Source organism: Lampris incognitus, chromosome 17 (assembly GCF_029633865.1).
Source record: "Lampris incognitus isolate fLamInc1 chromosome 17, fLamInc1.hap2, whole genome shotgun sequence".
Taxonomy (NCBI): domain Eukaryota; kingdom Metazoa; phylum Chordata; class Actinopteri; order Lampriformes; family Lampridae; genus Lampris; species Lampris incognitus.
Window position 1 is genome coordinate 22,186,496 of NC_079227.1, and position 14,423 is coordinate 22,200,918.

General features: G+C 43.8%; 1 protein-coding gene across 1 annotated transcript in view; it reads right to left on the minus strand.

Annotated features, from left to right (window-relative positions):
• Positions 1 to 6,100: 6,100 nt before the first annotated feature.
• The window catches only part of kif19 (kinesin family member 19), a 67,955-nt gene continuing 59,632 nt past the window's right edge, over positions 6,101 to 14,423 (minus strand). The window contains exons 10-20 of the mRNA XM_056297522.1: positions 13,674 to 13,830; positions 13,128 to 13,302; positions 11,699 to 11,897; positions 11,076 to 11,346; positions 10,413 to 10,537; positions 9,655 to 9,818; positions 9,115 to 9,220; positions 8,692 to 8,815; positions 7,850 to 8,238; positions 7,322 to 7,490; positions 6,101 to 7,193 (exon numbers count right to left, since the gene is read on the minus strand). Of these exons, the coding sequence (XP_056153497.1) occupies positions 7,051 to 7,193; positions 7,322 to 7,490; positions 7,850 to 8,238; positions 8,692 to 8,815; positions 9,115 to 9,220; positions 9,655 to 9,818; positions 10,413 to 10,537; positions 11,076 to 11,346; positions 11,699 to 11,897; positions 13,128 to 13,302; positions 13,674 to 13,830 (2,022 nt within the window). The 3' untranslated portion in view covers positions 6,101 to 7,050. The remainder of the gene's footprint in view (positions 7,194 to 7,321; positions 7,491 to 7,849; positions 8,239 to 8,691; positions 8,816 to 9,114; positions 9,221 to 9,654; positions 9,819 to 10,412; positions 10,538 to 11,075; positions 11,347 to 11,698; positions 11,898 to 13,127; positions 13,303 to 13,673; positions 13,831 to 14,423) is intronic.

Consider the following 14,423-nt stretch of genomic DNA (forward strand, 5'->3'; position numbering starts at 1 on the left):
GACAGGTTTCACCACTCTGAGCAACATGTTGCCCTGGGCATCCAGCTCCACCATACTCGTGGATGGGTCCATCGCCTAGATTACTCCAATACTTAACCTTTCCAACTGAGGTTGGGCTTGAAAACCTGGTTTCGATAAGACTTGTTACAAATGGTAGTATTAAACCTGACCTGATCAAAGGGGTGAGTTTACAGTTGTGTTGGGGTAGCTGGAATGTTCCACCCAGTAAACAAATTCTAAAAGACAGGGGAAAAAAACAATAGAAATCCTGTTTAAAACAAATGCAGTGCCATCTTTTATTAATTTGAGCTCAGCTTCATCAGGTATTAATGAGTTTATACATTTTTCTGCCTAATAAAAACAGCAGGAACAAAACTGGCAGACAGCAGCTGCCCTTTCCAATGACGCAAACTCAGACTTGCCTAAGGCTCAATTTTCTTATTAATCCCGTGTAAAAAACCACCAATTAATAGAGAACTCTTGGGTGCAGAAAGAAGAAATTCAAACATTTTTCCAACACTGCGTAAAATGTTTTGATTTACTCACCAACGAACAGCTATGACGAGCTTTATATAAGACTTGTGTTTTCAATGCCTTTATGTTGTATCAGTGAATGAATGAATGAATGAATAAAATGTGGGAGTATAGTTAAAAAGTAGACCGGACACAAAGAAACATACGAATTATCACTTATAATAATGTACTTGTTTCAACGTAAGTCACTGGTTTAAGGACAATACAGCGCATCTTGATGCCACTCATCGCATGCAAGGCGGCGAGGTGCATTAACAAACGGGAGTTTAAATGGACATTCACAGCTCAAACTTTCCAAAAACAAAAACTAAACTAAAAATAAAAACTAAAAAAAGACACTTCCTCGTCCGTATTTCCTCTGCAATCATGCCTCTCGCACACCAGTAATAATAATTAAAAAAAACTTAAAACGTCAAACGCAAACACGACTTGTCGAGCAGAAGTAAACACTACACGTTTACGTGAAAGATAATCATCATGGCTACCAGGCCACTGCTCGTAAGTGTGTGTGAGAATGTAGGGGGGATGGTAGTGTTGAATATCGGGCCTCTTACACTACGGGAGGTCAAAGTTACGGGTACTAAACTAGAGAGGCCGGCGTTGGTTCGGCTTGTCCCGAATTTCAGCGCTAACCCCCTTAAACTGCAACCGGTGACGGCTGTCCCACTCACCGCGGCGCCGATTGGGTTTTCCTAGAAGGGCACTGATCCTGGAACGGTCCGCTTCGAGGCAAGCGACATTTTCCCTCCGTCTCTGCTGGTCCTTCAGCGGGTTGCAAATCAGCTGTACATGTACTACCGCTGGGGCTGCGTAATCACGCGGTTCATTGGTTGTCCGGCACGTCAATTCTTCACAACGCGCTTTGTCATTGGAGAAAATTGCTGTCGGTACAATAAGGAGGCGGTATTTCCGATTGACGCGTCTTCCGAAACACAATAGGACCGCTACTTCCACCGTTTTATCAATTTGCGTATTTGTTTTCATACTTTTTTTGTTGTTGTTGTTGTTGGTGGCTACACGTGTTTATGGCGGTGACGTGCGGTGAGGTCAGTGGCTGGGTGGGCAGGGGCCATTCACAAATCCAAATTACACCCTTTTGTGCTCTAATGTTTTATAACAATCTGATCCTTCTTCATTCTTCCAACTGCCACAGAATTCTAGAATATTGTGCCCCCTGGCTGAACTACACTCCACATGAAAACCTAAACAAAAATATTGTCAAGGTATCTATATATATGAAGTACCTTTTTATCGTTTTATATGTTTTTTGATAGCTGTGAAATGACCAAGTAACACCACTGCTTTTCCTGAGCGCTCCCAAACCATTGTGGTCATTGCGGTCACTACAAACAGCAGTTATGCGATACTATTTGTAAATATCGTTGAAACATTACCTGAAAAGAAGAACACAAACACAACACAAAGAAACAACATTTGTGTTAAAAATATGTAATTTAATATATGTAAAATGTACAAATGCAAAAATTTAACATGTACCATTTCATTAATTCATTTCCAATATTATGATGTAGTATGATAAAATGACTGCTAGCAGAACTGAGAGTGAATTCATGCAAATAAACTGGGTGCTGAGGTGACAGAACGTTGACATCATATGTATTGAGGTCACCTATAGATCAATTAAAAACACTAATTTTTGGGCAGTACATGTGAAAATAGCAGTTAGTCACTTAAGGCATGCTTTTACCCAAAACTACAGTGCATACGGAAAGTATTCACACCCCTTCACTTTCCCCACATTTTGTTATGTTACAGCCTTATTCCAAAATGGATTAAATTCCTTTTTTTCTCATCAATCTACACACAATACCCTATAATGACAAAGTGAAAAAGGTTTTGTAGAAATTTTTGCAAATTTATAAAAAAAAAAAAAAACTGAAATATTGCATGTACATAAGTATTCACACCCTTTGCTATGACACTCAACATTTAGCTCAGGTTCATCCTGTTTCCACTGATCATCACTGAGTTGTTTCTACATCTTGATTGGAGTCCACCTCTAGTAAATTCAATTGATTGGACATGATTTGGAAAGGCACACACCTGTCTATATAAGGTCCCACTGTTGACAGTGCATGTCAGAGCAGAAACCAAGCCATGAAGTCAAAGGAATTGTCTGTGGACCTCCGAGACAGGAATGTATCGAGGCACAGATCTGGGGAAGGGTACAAAAAAAAAAACTACAGCTTTGAAGGTCCCGAAGAGCACAGTGGTCTTCATCATTTGTAAATGGAAGAAGTTTGGATCCACCAGGACTCTTCCTAGAGCTGGCCGCCCAGCCAAACTGAGCAATCGGGGGAGAAGGGCCTTGGTCAGGGAGCTGACCAAGAACCCGATGGTCACTCTGACAGAGCTCCAGCATTCCTCTGTGAAGATGGGAGAACCTTCCAGAAGGACAAACATCTCTGCAGCACTCCACCAATCAGGCCTTTATGGTAGAGTGGCCAGACAGAAGCCTCTGTTCAGTAAAAGGCACATGACAGCCCGCTTGGAGTTTGCCAGAAAGCACCTAAAGGACTCTCAGACCATGAGAAACAAGATTCTCTGGTCTGATGAAACCAAGATTGAACTCTTTGGCCTGAATGCCAAACGTCACGTCTGGAGGAAACCAGGCACCTCTCATCACCTTGCTAAACCATACCTACAGTGAAGCATGGTAGTGGCAGCATCATGCTGTGGGGATGTTTTTCAGCGGCAGGAACTGGAAGACTAGTCAGGATCGAGGGAAAGATGAATGGGGCAAAGTACAGAGAGATCCTTGATGAAAGCCTGCTCTACAGCGCTCAGGACCTCCTAGACTGGGGCGAAGGTTTACCTTTCAACACGACAACGACCCTAAGCACACAGCCAAGACAACGAAGGAGTGGCTTTGGGACAAGTCTGTGAATGTCCTTGAGTGGCCCAGCCAGAGCCCAGACCTGAACCCCATTGAACATCTCTGGAAAGACCTGAAAATAGCTGTGCAGCGACGCTCCCCATCTAACCTTACAGAGTTCGAGAGGATCTGCAGAGAAGAATGGGAGAAATACCCCAAATTTAGGTGTGCCAAGCTTGTAGCTTCATACCCAAGAAGACTTGAGGCTGTAATCGCTGCCAAGGGTGCCTCAACTAAGTACTAAGTAAAGGGTGTGAATACTTATGTACATGCAATATTTCAGTTTTTTATTTTTAATTTGCAAAAATTTCTACAAAACCCTTTTCACTTTGTCATTATGGGGTATTGTATATAGATTGATGAGAAAAAAAGGAATTTAATCAATTTTTGAATAAGGCTGTAACATAACAAAATGTGGGGAAAGTGAAGGGGTGTGAATACTTTCCAGATGCACTGTGTGTGTGTGTATATATATACACACACACTGTGTATATATATATATATACACACACACACACCTAGGAGGGACAATTTAGTATGGCCGATTCATCTGACCTTCATGTCTTTGCACTGTGGGAGGAAACCGTAGCACCCGGAGGAAACCCACACAGACATGGGGAGAACATGCACTACCCTGGGGCTCGAACCCAGGACTTTCTTGCCGTGAGGCGACCATGCTAACCACTGCGCCGGCCAAAATAAATAACATGTAATAGCTAATTAAAACATCTATAAATCAGATGAACATAAATTTGACATCAGCATATTAGGCGACGAATGATGAGAAGGTAAACATATGTACCTATATGCATGTATTCCATCATTAATATTTCTCCTCTGCAGTTAGATCCCAGTCCAGTTCAAATACATAAAAAAACAACTTGTAAACATTTTAAAAAGTCCATCCATCCGTTATCATACTTCAGCATGCCAAAATTAAGTGACAGCTGAGCTGACTTGATGATGTGAAGCCAATAGTTTTACAGCTGAAAATAGCAAAAAGTCATAGCTGGAGACTATGTGCATGATGATGCTGTATAAAAATGTATTGCACCGAGATTACCTGTGCAGTAGAACTAGAATAGTTGTGTGCAGTAGAACTAGAAGTAGGGCCTCGCACGCCAGGTTCGCACAGGGCCTCACAAAACCCCTCCGACGGCCCTGTGTAGCAGAGTCCGTTTCAGTTCAAGGCAGTGGACAAGGATATCGTTGCTATGACACGCTTGGGTGACATCTGCATCCGCCACTTCTTCATGTGTTCATTACAGACTAGTTGTGGTCTTTTGCTATGCAATCACATAATCTCTGTACTTACCACTTGTGGCACACTGCCAAGGACTGTTGTGGCGACACCAGAGAAGGCAAAAATGGTGGGAACCGACTTGGTGGACTGCGCGTGTGAGTGTGGAAGGACGCGTGCACGCACGCCTCTAACGGACCACAGTCTCTCATCGTGACAAAAGTAGAGGGTCCGCGGTGGTGTGGCGGTCTAAGCATCGGCTTTGTGTCGATGCATTTGCCCATTGGGGGACCGGGGTTCGCGCCCCGGTCTCGTCAGATCCGGCTATGGCCAGATTCGATGAAGCAGCAGTAACTGGCAACGCTGTCTTCGGGAGGGGGGCGGAGTCGGCTTGTGTTCGTCACATGAACGCGTCCCTGGGTCTGTGTGAAAAAGCATCGGTCCGGCCTTGATTCGCCTTGTCGCGGCGAGGCGTGTCCTTCGAGACTGCCGGCCGGAGAGACGCAGCTGGCGAACGCATGCACTACGAGCGTGGGTTTGAATTAGAATAGGGAGCGACTGGCCACTAAATTGAGAGAAAAAAGGGAAAAATCAGAAATAAATTTAAGGGAAAAAAGTAAAACGGACATGCTGACAAATACAATCATACCCCCATCGCTATACTCTGATAAAACGATTACTCTGATTAATTGGTCAAGTCACACATTACAGGGATGAGCAACGTGATCTAGAAAGGGCCGGTGTGGGTGCAGGCCTTTGTTCCAGCCAAGCAGTCACACGCCTGAGTGGGTCTACAAATCAAGGTCTCAGCAAAGACTATTGGTTGACTAATAGAGTCAGGCGTGTAACTGCTTGGTTGGAACAAAGACCTGCACCTACACCAGCCCTCTCTGGACCATGTTGCTCATCCAGTACATAACATTCCCAGTCACCTGGTGCACCACCAAGAGGCGCTCTGGTACCTTTACTACAGTTTGAGAAGCGCTGGCATGAGCCATGCTAAAAAATCACGTTCCTCTTGGGTTTTAGTGTCACAAGGTGGCGGTGTAGTCTCACACACTGCTCTGGTTGACTTCATCGCCTTTGAACAAAGAATAATGTTGCCTGTAACGTAACACACACACACACACACACACACACACACACACACACACAAAATAAATCTACTCAATAAAATCACATTTTCCATGAGAATCAAATTCCACAGGAATTTAAACAAAACTTAAATCATTTGAGGAAACTGAATATTTTTTTTCCTGCTACCTGAAAAAATATGGTTGTATCACACACACACACACACACACACACACACACACACACACACACACACACACACACACACACACACACACACACACTTTACTGGCTACAAGAAAAAAAAAATAAAGACAACGGAAAACAAACTCTTGTTTGGGTTTCACTGGGATTTATTGTGGTACAAATAAAAAAATGTACAAAATAAAGTAAAGAAAGTAGTAATTATGAAAACAATGTCAATGACAACAATTTGGTAACAAAGAAAAAAAAAGGCAACGATCAAATAATCCATTAAAAATATCGCCAACTGAAGTGGGACTGCAGCTCATGGTGCTCTATGGGGCGTGTTGGGGAAAAGCCCCGTCTAACGTGAAAGCATGATAAGTAACAGTTGTGTTCAGGTGAGGGGGGAAAAAAAGGCATACACCCTGGGGTATTTGAGAGTATATCAACGTTAAGTACTGCAGTGAGCAACAATCATCAAGATGATCAGGTTTAAACACTGTCATATGTGTAGTTTTTTTATATTAAGACCAAACATCACTATGAAACAAACGATGATTGACACAAAAGCAGTTTGACAGTAGGCTATTATTATTTATTGTGTAGACCTTAATCAGCGATCAGGGTCATTCATAACAAGCAGTCCAGTAGTAATGCCAAACATCTTGGTGGAGCACCACAGTCTTAATGAGCTTGGCGCCAATCATCGCAATATAAATACAAGTATGGGAGCAAACTAAAACCTAAGTACAGAACTGACCAGGTACGTCTGGCCACCGACAGGCTCATCTTTGGCATCTCCAGGCCGGGGATTTCAGAGCCTCTGAGCTTTAGTGGGTGTTGCTCAGAGCTCAGATAATAGCACAAATGAGGCTGCTGTTGAAGTATTCAGCTACTGCTTAGCTAAGTCTCCAATACGCTATCTCACAATCTTGCCTTATATCTGAGTAGTGGCCTACCTGCTTGCTATCTTTACTGGTGGCTTGGGTGGGGTGGGTTTGGGTATTTTAACCATTCATTTCAACCTTTCAAGATTAGCTGGTAAGGTTGGTAGTGCTGGTGTTTTGGTTGCAGCTGGGGTTAATGGGTGTAGTAGATAGTGCCGCACAGATGCAACTGTTCAGTGTCTGCGTGCGCGCTGGCCCCCGGTGCCCGTGTTGGTGATGTAGAGCGGGGGCTGGGGCTGCCGTGGCTGGGGCTGCCGCAGCTGGGACCCTCGCTTTGAGTTATTCAGGCTGGCTGTGGAGGACTCAGTGGTTGATCCTGTGGAGGTTCGCGAGTGGAAAAATACGACACAACACTTTTACTCCAAGATGCAAGCACAACGACAAGACTACTAGTCTAGGAGGCCATGCTGACCTCTCCACAAAGGCTTAGTGCAAGAACTTTACCTGTTTGCTGACTGTTATGGGAGGCCCTGCCTTTGGTGAGAGGAGGGACCCCCCTGTGCTGGGGACGTAGCAGTGGAGCTTGGGGCTGACCGTTGATGTGGAGGTGAGGGTCTGATGTGCTGTCCAGTGGACGAAACTTTTGGGTTGTTGTTGTCTTGGTCTGAGGCAGCTAGGAAACACCGGATGTTGTTGTTTTTTTTTGTTAAGCTGGTGCTTTCAGGGAAATATTTTGGTTAAGTAACCAAATGCAATATTTAACATTGCAGTTGAACCCTTTCCTCCATTCTTATCTGGATTGTTTTCTTTCTGTTTACTTTGTCGTTGCACATAATAATGCAAACATTTACAAAAGTTTGCATTGTTGGGCGGTCCTATGGGCATGTACGATATAAATAATTAGTCTGTATTGACGATCAGCAATCCCCATTATCACAACACCAGTGACACAATGTACATACAACAGGGTCTACTGCAGAAGTAGTCTGAAATGGCTTAATAAAAACACAAAAGAACATAAAAAGTACTCACTGCTTGGCCAGTGACCTCGAAGGAGCGGGAACGCCTCTTCCTGCGGCGAGCCTCAAAGTCCAGCTCACGGGGGGTGGCGTTCTTGGTGGTGGGCTGTCGATTGCGTGGACGTGTCCAGGTGCTCTGCGGGCCGGGCCCCTCCCCTGTGCTGCTGGACAGGTTGTCATCTGAGGTGGCGTGCCGCAGCTCGGGGCTGGGCTGCCTGCCGCGCCGCAGTGCCAGGCCTCTAGGAGGAGCCTCATTCAAAGAAAGACTGCTCTTCTGCTTCTTGGGGTCCAAGGGGGAAGGGGGAGGAGGAAGCCGCAAGGCGTCAACCTCCAGGGCTTTAGAACGTCTGCGGGCTGCTTTCAGGACAATGCTCTGGACCCCCTTAAGGATCTGCTGTCTCTCTGTGGGAGCAAAGGAACATCTTCGTACTGTAGGAAATGAAGGAATTCAAAAATTAAGCATCTTTTCTTCTAATGAATATAGACGAGTAGAAGGATGATCAAGTGGTTAGTGAGGGTGCCCACCTTATATCTAACCTGGGTTTGGGTTTGATGTGCGGCCCTACTGGATAAAGTATTCCTAAATTATATAACTTAACCCCTAAATACTTCATGGGAGCTGTACTATAGCTGACTGACCCTATGACCCAACCAGAGGGAAAATAGAGTTTCCCCTTCAAAGATAAATAACATACATCTACGCATATTAACATAATTAGTACTTTGCCAACCAAGAAACTAATGACGAAATAAAAAAAAGGCTAACAAATTGGTTCCAAATACCTTGATATGCTTCTAAAAATGTATATTTCTGACTGCTGTTTAATTAGTAAAGGCAGCAGTAGGATGCCTTACCCTTGTGTGACAGTGGGACATCTGCACCTGCCTCGCTGCTCTCAGGTGAGGAGTCAAGATGGCTGCTGACACTGTGGCTGAGGTGGCTGTAGCTCAGAGAGGCCTCAGCAGCTAATGGTCGTAGCTGGAGACATGACAAACAAAGAGAGTGGACATTCATTGTAGTGCTTTGCTTTTATGGGTCCCAGATGCTACATCTGACCATTTTGTGTGGTAGTTTTCCTGGCAGCACCACACTCACGATTGGATGCTGAAAACTGTATCTTACTCAGTTAAATGTTGCACTGCCAATCCAAACTGTTGCAAGCAAAGAACAACCCGGAACATCATACCACAGAGTTTGAGACTTTAAATAGTGAAGCAATTTGAATAAAAACAAACCTATGAGGGTTTGTGTCGCCTTTTCACATTAGTTAGCCATACCTCTTTTTTCCCCTGTCCATTGATGTGGATGGGCGGTGGGGTCATGACAACTGAGTTTTTAATCTGTCTGGCATACGGGCTGCTCTTGAACACCCGGTTATTGTCCCTGGAAAAAAAACAGAGAGGACGACAGAAAAATGGAGGAGAGACAAAAGGTCAAGACAAACAAAGGGATATAAAGACAGTTTAGAACAAAAAATGAGCAGGTGAAGTGAATTTGTTCTTTGTGCTTTGTTCTCTTTTTCAAAACAGGTTTTCATATTTTTTTCCATGAAACAATTCATCCCCGGGGAATTTCCTTTTATTGCTTAAAAGGGTGTTTAAATCTTCATAAAAATGATTTTGGACACATATATATTCCGTGTGTGTGTATGTCGGCCCTGTGTGATGGCCTGGCGGCCTGTCCAGTGTGTCTCCCTGCCTGCCGCCCAGTGACTGCTGGGATAGGCTCCAGCATCCCCGCGACCCTGAGAGCAGGATAAACGGTTCGGATAATGGATGGATATATTCTATACATTACAATGGAAATGTTTTTCTCACCCCTCGAATTCAGGTAGGATGGGAGGCAGGGTGTGTCTGCGGACTCTGGCCTGGCCTTGTCTGTTGTCAGAGCCCATGTTGCGTACACTCTCCTGATCCGAGTCCAAATCCTGCAAAGGGTCACGACAGCGGCTGGGCAGGGCGATCTTGGGCAGAGACCCCTCCTTGAGATAGCAAAATGTACAGGAAAAGACATGATTCAAAATGAGAAATTGCACCTTTTTGATAACATTAGTAAAGAACACTGATGATTCTGTTTTTAAAATCCCACGAATGAAGATGTTGTTTTGCTAGCGTAATAGCACATATAATAGATATATCCATGAATAGATGGACTTGAGACAAGCAGGGGTGGGCATCATGATACAGAAAGGACCGATGTGGGTGCAGGCCTTTGCTCCAACCAAGCAGTTACACATCTGAGTCTACAAATCAAGGTCCTTAGCAAGGACTGTTGGTTGACTAATAGAATCAGGTGCGTAACTGCTTGGTTGGAACAAAGACCTGCACCCACACCGGCTCTTTCTGGGTCATGATGCCCATCCCTAAGTTATATATATAATAGTTTCTCTACACAAAAGCATAACATTAAAATGGGATGACATTGTTAAATAACTTATGAAGAGTCAGGTGACATTATAACCAGATCACTGCAGAACCAGACAAGTCATAGATGGATGAGGTAGGGTGCTTTAAGTTGTATGTTAGTGAAAGCGTTTGGACAGGCCTGTTAATTAGAGTATTCATGCAGGGTCTACCTTGATCGTGCGTCCAATGGTGGCCTTATCCAGGGCCATGGCTCTGTCCAAATTCCTCTCATCCAGCTCCCTCATGTACAGATCATACAGCTCCTGAAGGTGGGTGGGCACTAGCAGGCTGTGGTCTGGAATACGCACGCACGCACACACACACACACACACACACACAAATACATTTTAGTAACAAGAAAATTATTTTGTTTCACAAAAAATTAAGAGACAAGGCATCGATCCCGGTGTGCACTGGCTCCCACAAGGTACCCACAATGGAGATAAATTAGCCCAAGGAACAAGAATATTGAAAGAGGTACATACATATTGGCTGGGAGCAGAATTTAAGTGTTTTGGGCTCATGCCACGAGAGGATACTTAATCTCCATATTTCTTTTCATTACCCTCCTTTCATTCTTCTGGCTCAGTATATTTTACTCTAGCGCAGAGAAAAAAAATACTCATTGTAGGTTATTGGCTTCATAAAACCTTTGTTTCTGCATACTAGTGTTAGCCACCTGGTCTATGGACACTGCTCCAAAACCAAAACTTTTTGTTTTTTATTAGTGTGAGGGAAGCATTTTGATGCCATATGGTTCAAAGGTAATAGAGAAGCATTTTACACCCGACCGGATAAATACAGTTTTCAGCAGGAATCACAAGTGAACCCACCACTGATGAACTGTCTTTGCTGCTGGATGATCTCGTCACATAAGTGCCGGTGCTGCTCGAAGCGTTGCACCACAAAGTTCTTCTGGCGGATGACGTTGTCTTTGAGCAGCGCGTGGGACTGCATCTCAGCGTTCTCAATCTCCAGTTCATGGACCTTGCAAAGGAGGCCCAGGACTTCGCGCTGCTCGTCCGTGCTCACTTTCCGGGGCAGGAGCTCCTCCAGGTGCCGTGCCTGATCCCGCAGCTCCAAGAACTGGTGCTCCAGCATCGCCTGGTGAGTGAAAGGGTCAAAAGGTTGCTCAGATTATGAATTTACACATTTTCAAACTTGAAATACCTAAAATATTGGTACAACATTTGCCTACTTAAGAATCTTGGCATGCTTTCATAAAATGGACAAGAAGGTCTATTCTGCTATTTACGTGTGATTGTGTATAATCCTGTGTGTGTACTAAAAGAGTTCATAGTCCCTATATATGTAGCAAATTATATCTATGATGACCAAAGACAAACATAAAAAAGTACATTTAAAGTGTGAAAGAAAGCATAAAAAACTTGAAACTTGATGTCTGGATGTGTTTGAAGGTTGTTGCCTAGCTCTGGAGATAAATTCACAACCATACCTTCTGTTTGCGGATCTTCTTTTGTTCAGCCATGAGTGTGAGCAGGTTTTCTCGGGCCATGGCCACCTCCTGTGTTTCCATGCTGTCTGGCGGGGACTCTGGGGAGTCCGAATCCTTTTCGCTCTCATCCTTGTTAATACTCTCCTTTCTCCTTTCGGCACGCCACTTCCTCCTACGCCTATTTCGCTCCTGCTCCCAGCTACACAGATAATACAAAAACCATGTGAATATCAGCTATCATTATACATTATCTTGTCATCACTGAACTAATGCAGGCACATGTTAAAGAATACCACAGGCTATTTATTAATCTCTCTGTCGATCTTGTTCCAGTTCATGGTCATTCTTACAAACAGAGGACACTAGAACGACCGGGATTTCACTCCTACCTAAACAACTATGGCTGGTCAAAATGAGCGCCGGTTTTTAAACTCTATATTCTGTCAAGATCAATACCTGATTTAGATATTAATGCATTGCATGTGTTAGTATGTCTGTTACGAAACAACTGACACCAAAATTAACATTTTAACAACTATAATACTCTTTTTAAACAATTTAAACTTAACATGATCGAACTTGAATAAGCAAAATGGAAAAAGTGAAAATATTACCTGAAAAACAAAACGGAAAACACATATCGCTAATCTACCAAAAGTAACAAGGCCTATAAAATGTAATATGTAAAAAAAGAACTGAAAATGAATATTGAAACAGTCCCAAGCAATGAACGGAACTTAAAAACTACTAGAAAGACCGTGGGCGGTCATTTTGATCGCCACATTTTTTAAACTCTATATTCTGTCAAGATAAATACCCAATTGAGATATTAATGCATCACATATGTTAGTATGTTAAGAAACTAACTCACACCAAAATTAAAATTTTAACAACTTTTAATACTATTTTTCAAACAATTTAAAATGGCCACTGTCCAACGCCTGTAAATACTGCAACGCGTTGATGGTAGTCATGGTGCGTCTGAAACAGCGTCTGTAACCAGACATGTTGGAAATAATCAAAAATCAAATTTAGACTATTTCTCTGCACTGAAGAACACTAGTTTTTTCTAGGTCAGAACAATGAACTTCGCGAAGGAAATGATGTGACCAAAACACATCATAAATAGCGACATGTCGCGCACGATCACCCGCAAATTACGAGATGGTCATTTTGACCGCTCATGATCGTTTTAGATAGATCTTATCGCAACTTTTTTATTTGTGTGCAATTGATCTAAAACTCATTTTAAATTTAAATATATGCAATTTTAGGAGAATTCGGGGAGCGGCAGGTCTGTATCTTTTTTCCCCCACAAAGTTATTGAACTTTGAAAATCCAAAACAGTCATGGCGTTGGCATAAATACAATACACTACATGCTGTCAGCAGGGCGCAAGGGAGGCACTGGGACGTGCTTGAAAACTGACTCTGTGATGGTGAGCAAGTGTTTGGAGGTGTCTATCTGGATCCCCATGTTGGTGTTGTCCAGCTCCATCAGGCTCTTCCTGATCTCCATCTGCTGGCGGAAGGCGTCCAGGAGCTGCTCCCTCAGCTGGTCCAACTCAGGCTGGCTCTGATGACCGGAGTGGGCCTGGATCTCTGCTACAAGATGGACAAGAGAAAGAGGAGGGAGCAGAGAAGAGAGAAAAGAAGAGGATAAGAAAGGAAGAGAAGGAGATGAGTGGAACAGTCCTTTGTAGGATGTGTTGTTTGGAAGGCACAAATTACAGAAAGAAGCCATGTTTGACTTTCTTGTTTTGGTAACTCAAGTTAAACCCTCCATGTTTGGTTTGACTCTGATAGGCCCTTTTGGGAGTGTGTAAGCATCATTGACCAATATACCAGGCTAACATGGAGAATTATAGCACAGGACTGAACTGGGAGCATTGGCCTTTGACTGATAAATTGGGCCAAAATAAAGGATTACGGGAAAACGTGTACTTGAAGATGCAGGCTAAAGGATGAAGCGTTACCCTGGATGTTGCGGATGTCAGCCCTGTCTGAGTTGAGATGGCGACCTGCCTGATCGACAATCTTCTTCTTGAGCCGCTGGATTTCGCAGCGCAAATCTGAGATGATGTTGGTGTACTGAGCAATGTGGTAGGACACATTTATCAGATTCTTCTTTACCTGGAGCACAAAACCGCGAGAGACAGAGAGAGAGCAAGTAGCCGCGGACCAATTAGAGCAGCTTTAGACTTATTGGAAAGACCCAGATCACAGAATGTAATAATATTGGCAAAAAAGTATGACAGTAAGGCAAGAATAGTAAGGAAGCAAGAAAAAGTAAGTTACAAGTGTTGACTCAGAATTGTGTGCAAACTTTTTTAATTTTATTTATTTATTCTTTTTTTTTAAAAAAAATCCCCTCCCCCCCTTTTCTCCCCAATTGTATCTGGCCAATTATCTCACTCTTCCGAGCCGTCCCGGTCACTGCTCCACCCCCTCTGCCAATCCGGGGAGGGCTGCAGACTACCACATGCCTCCGCTGATACATGTGGAGTCACCAGCCGCTTCTTTTCACCTGACTGTGAGGAGTTTCACCAGGGCGACGTAGCACGTGGGAGGATCACGCTATTTCCCCCCAGTTCCCCCTCCCTCCCAAACAGGAGCCCTGACTGACCAGAGGAGGTGCTAGTGCAGTGACCAGGATACATACCCACATCTGGCTTCCCACCCGCAGACAGGGCCAATTGTGTCTGTAGGGACGCCCGACCAAGCCG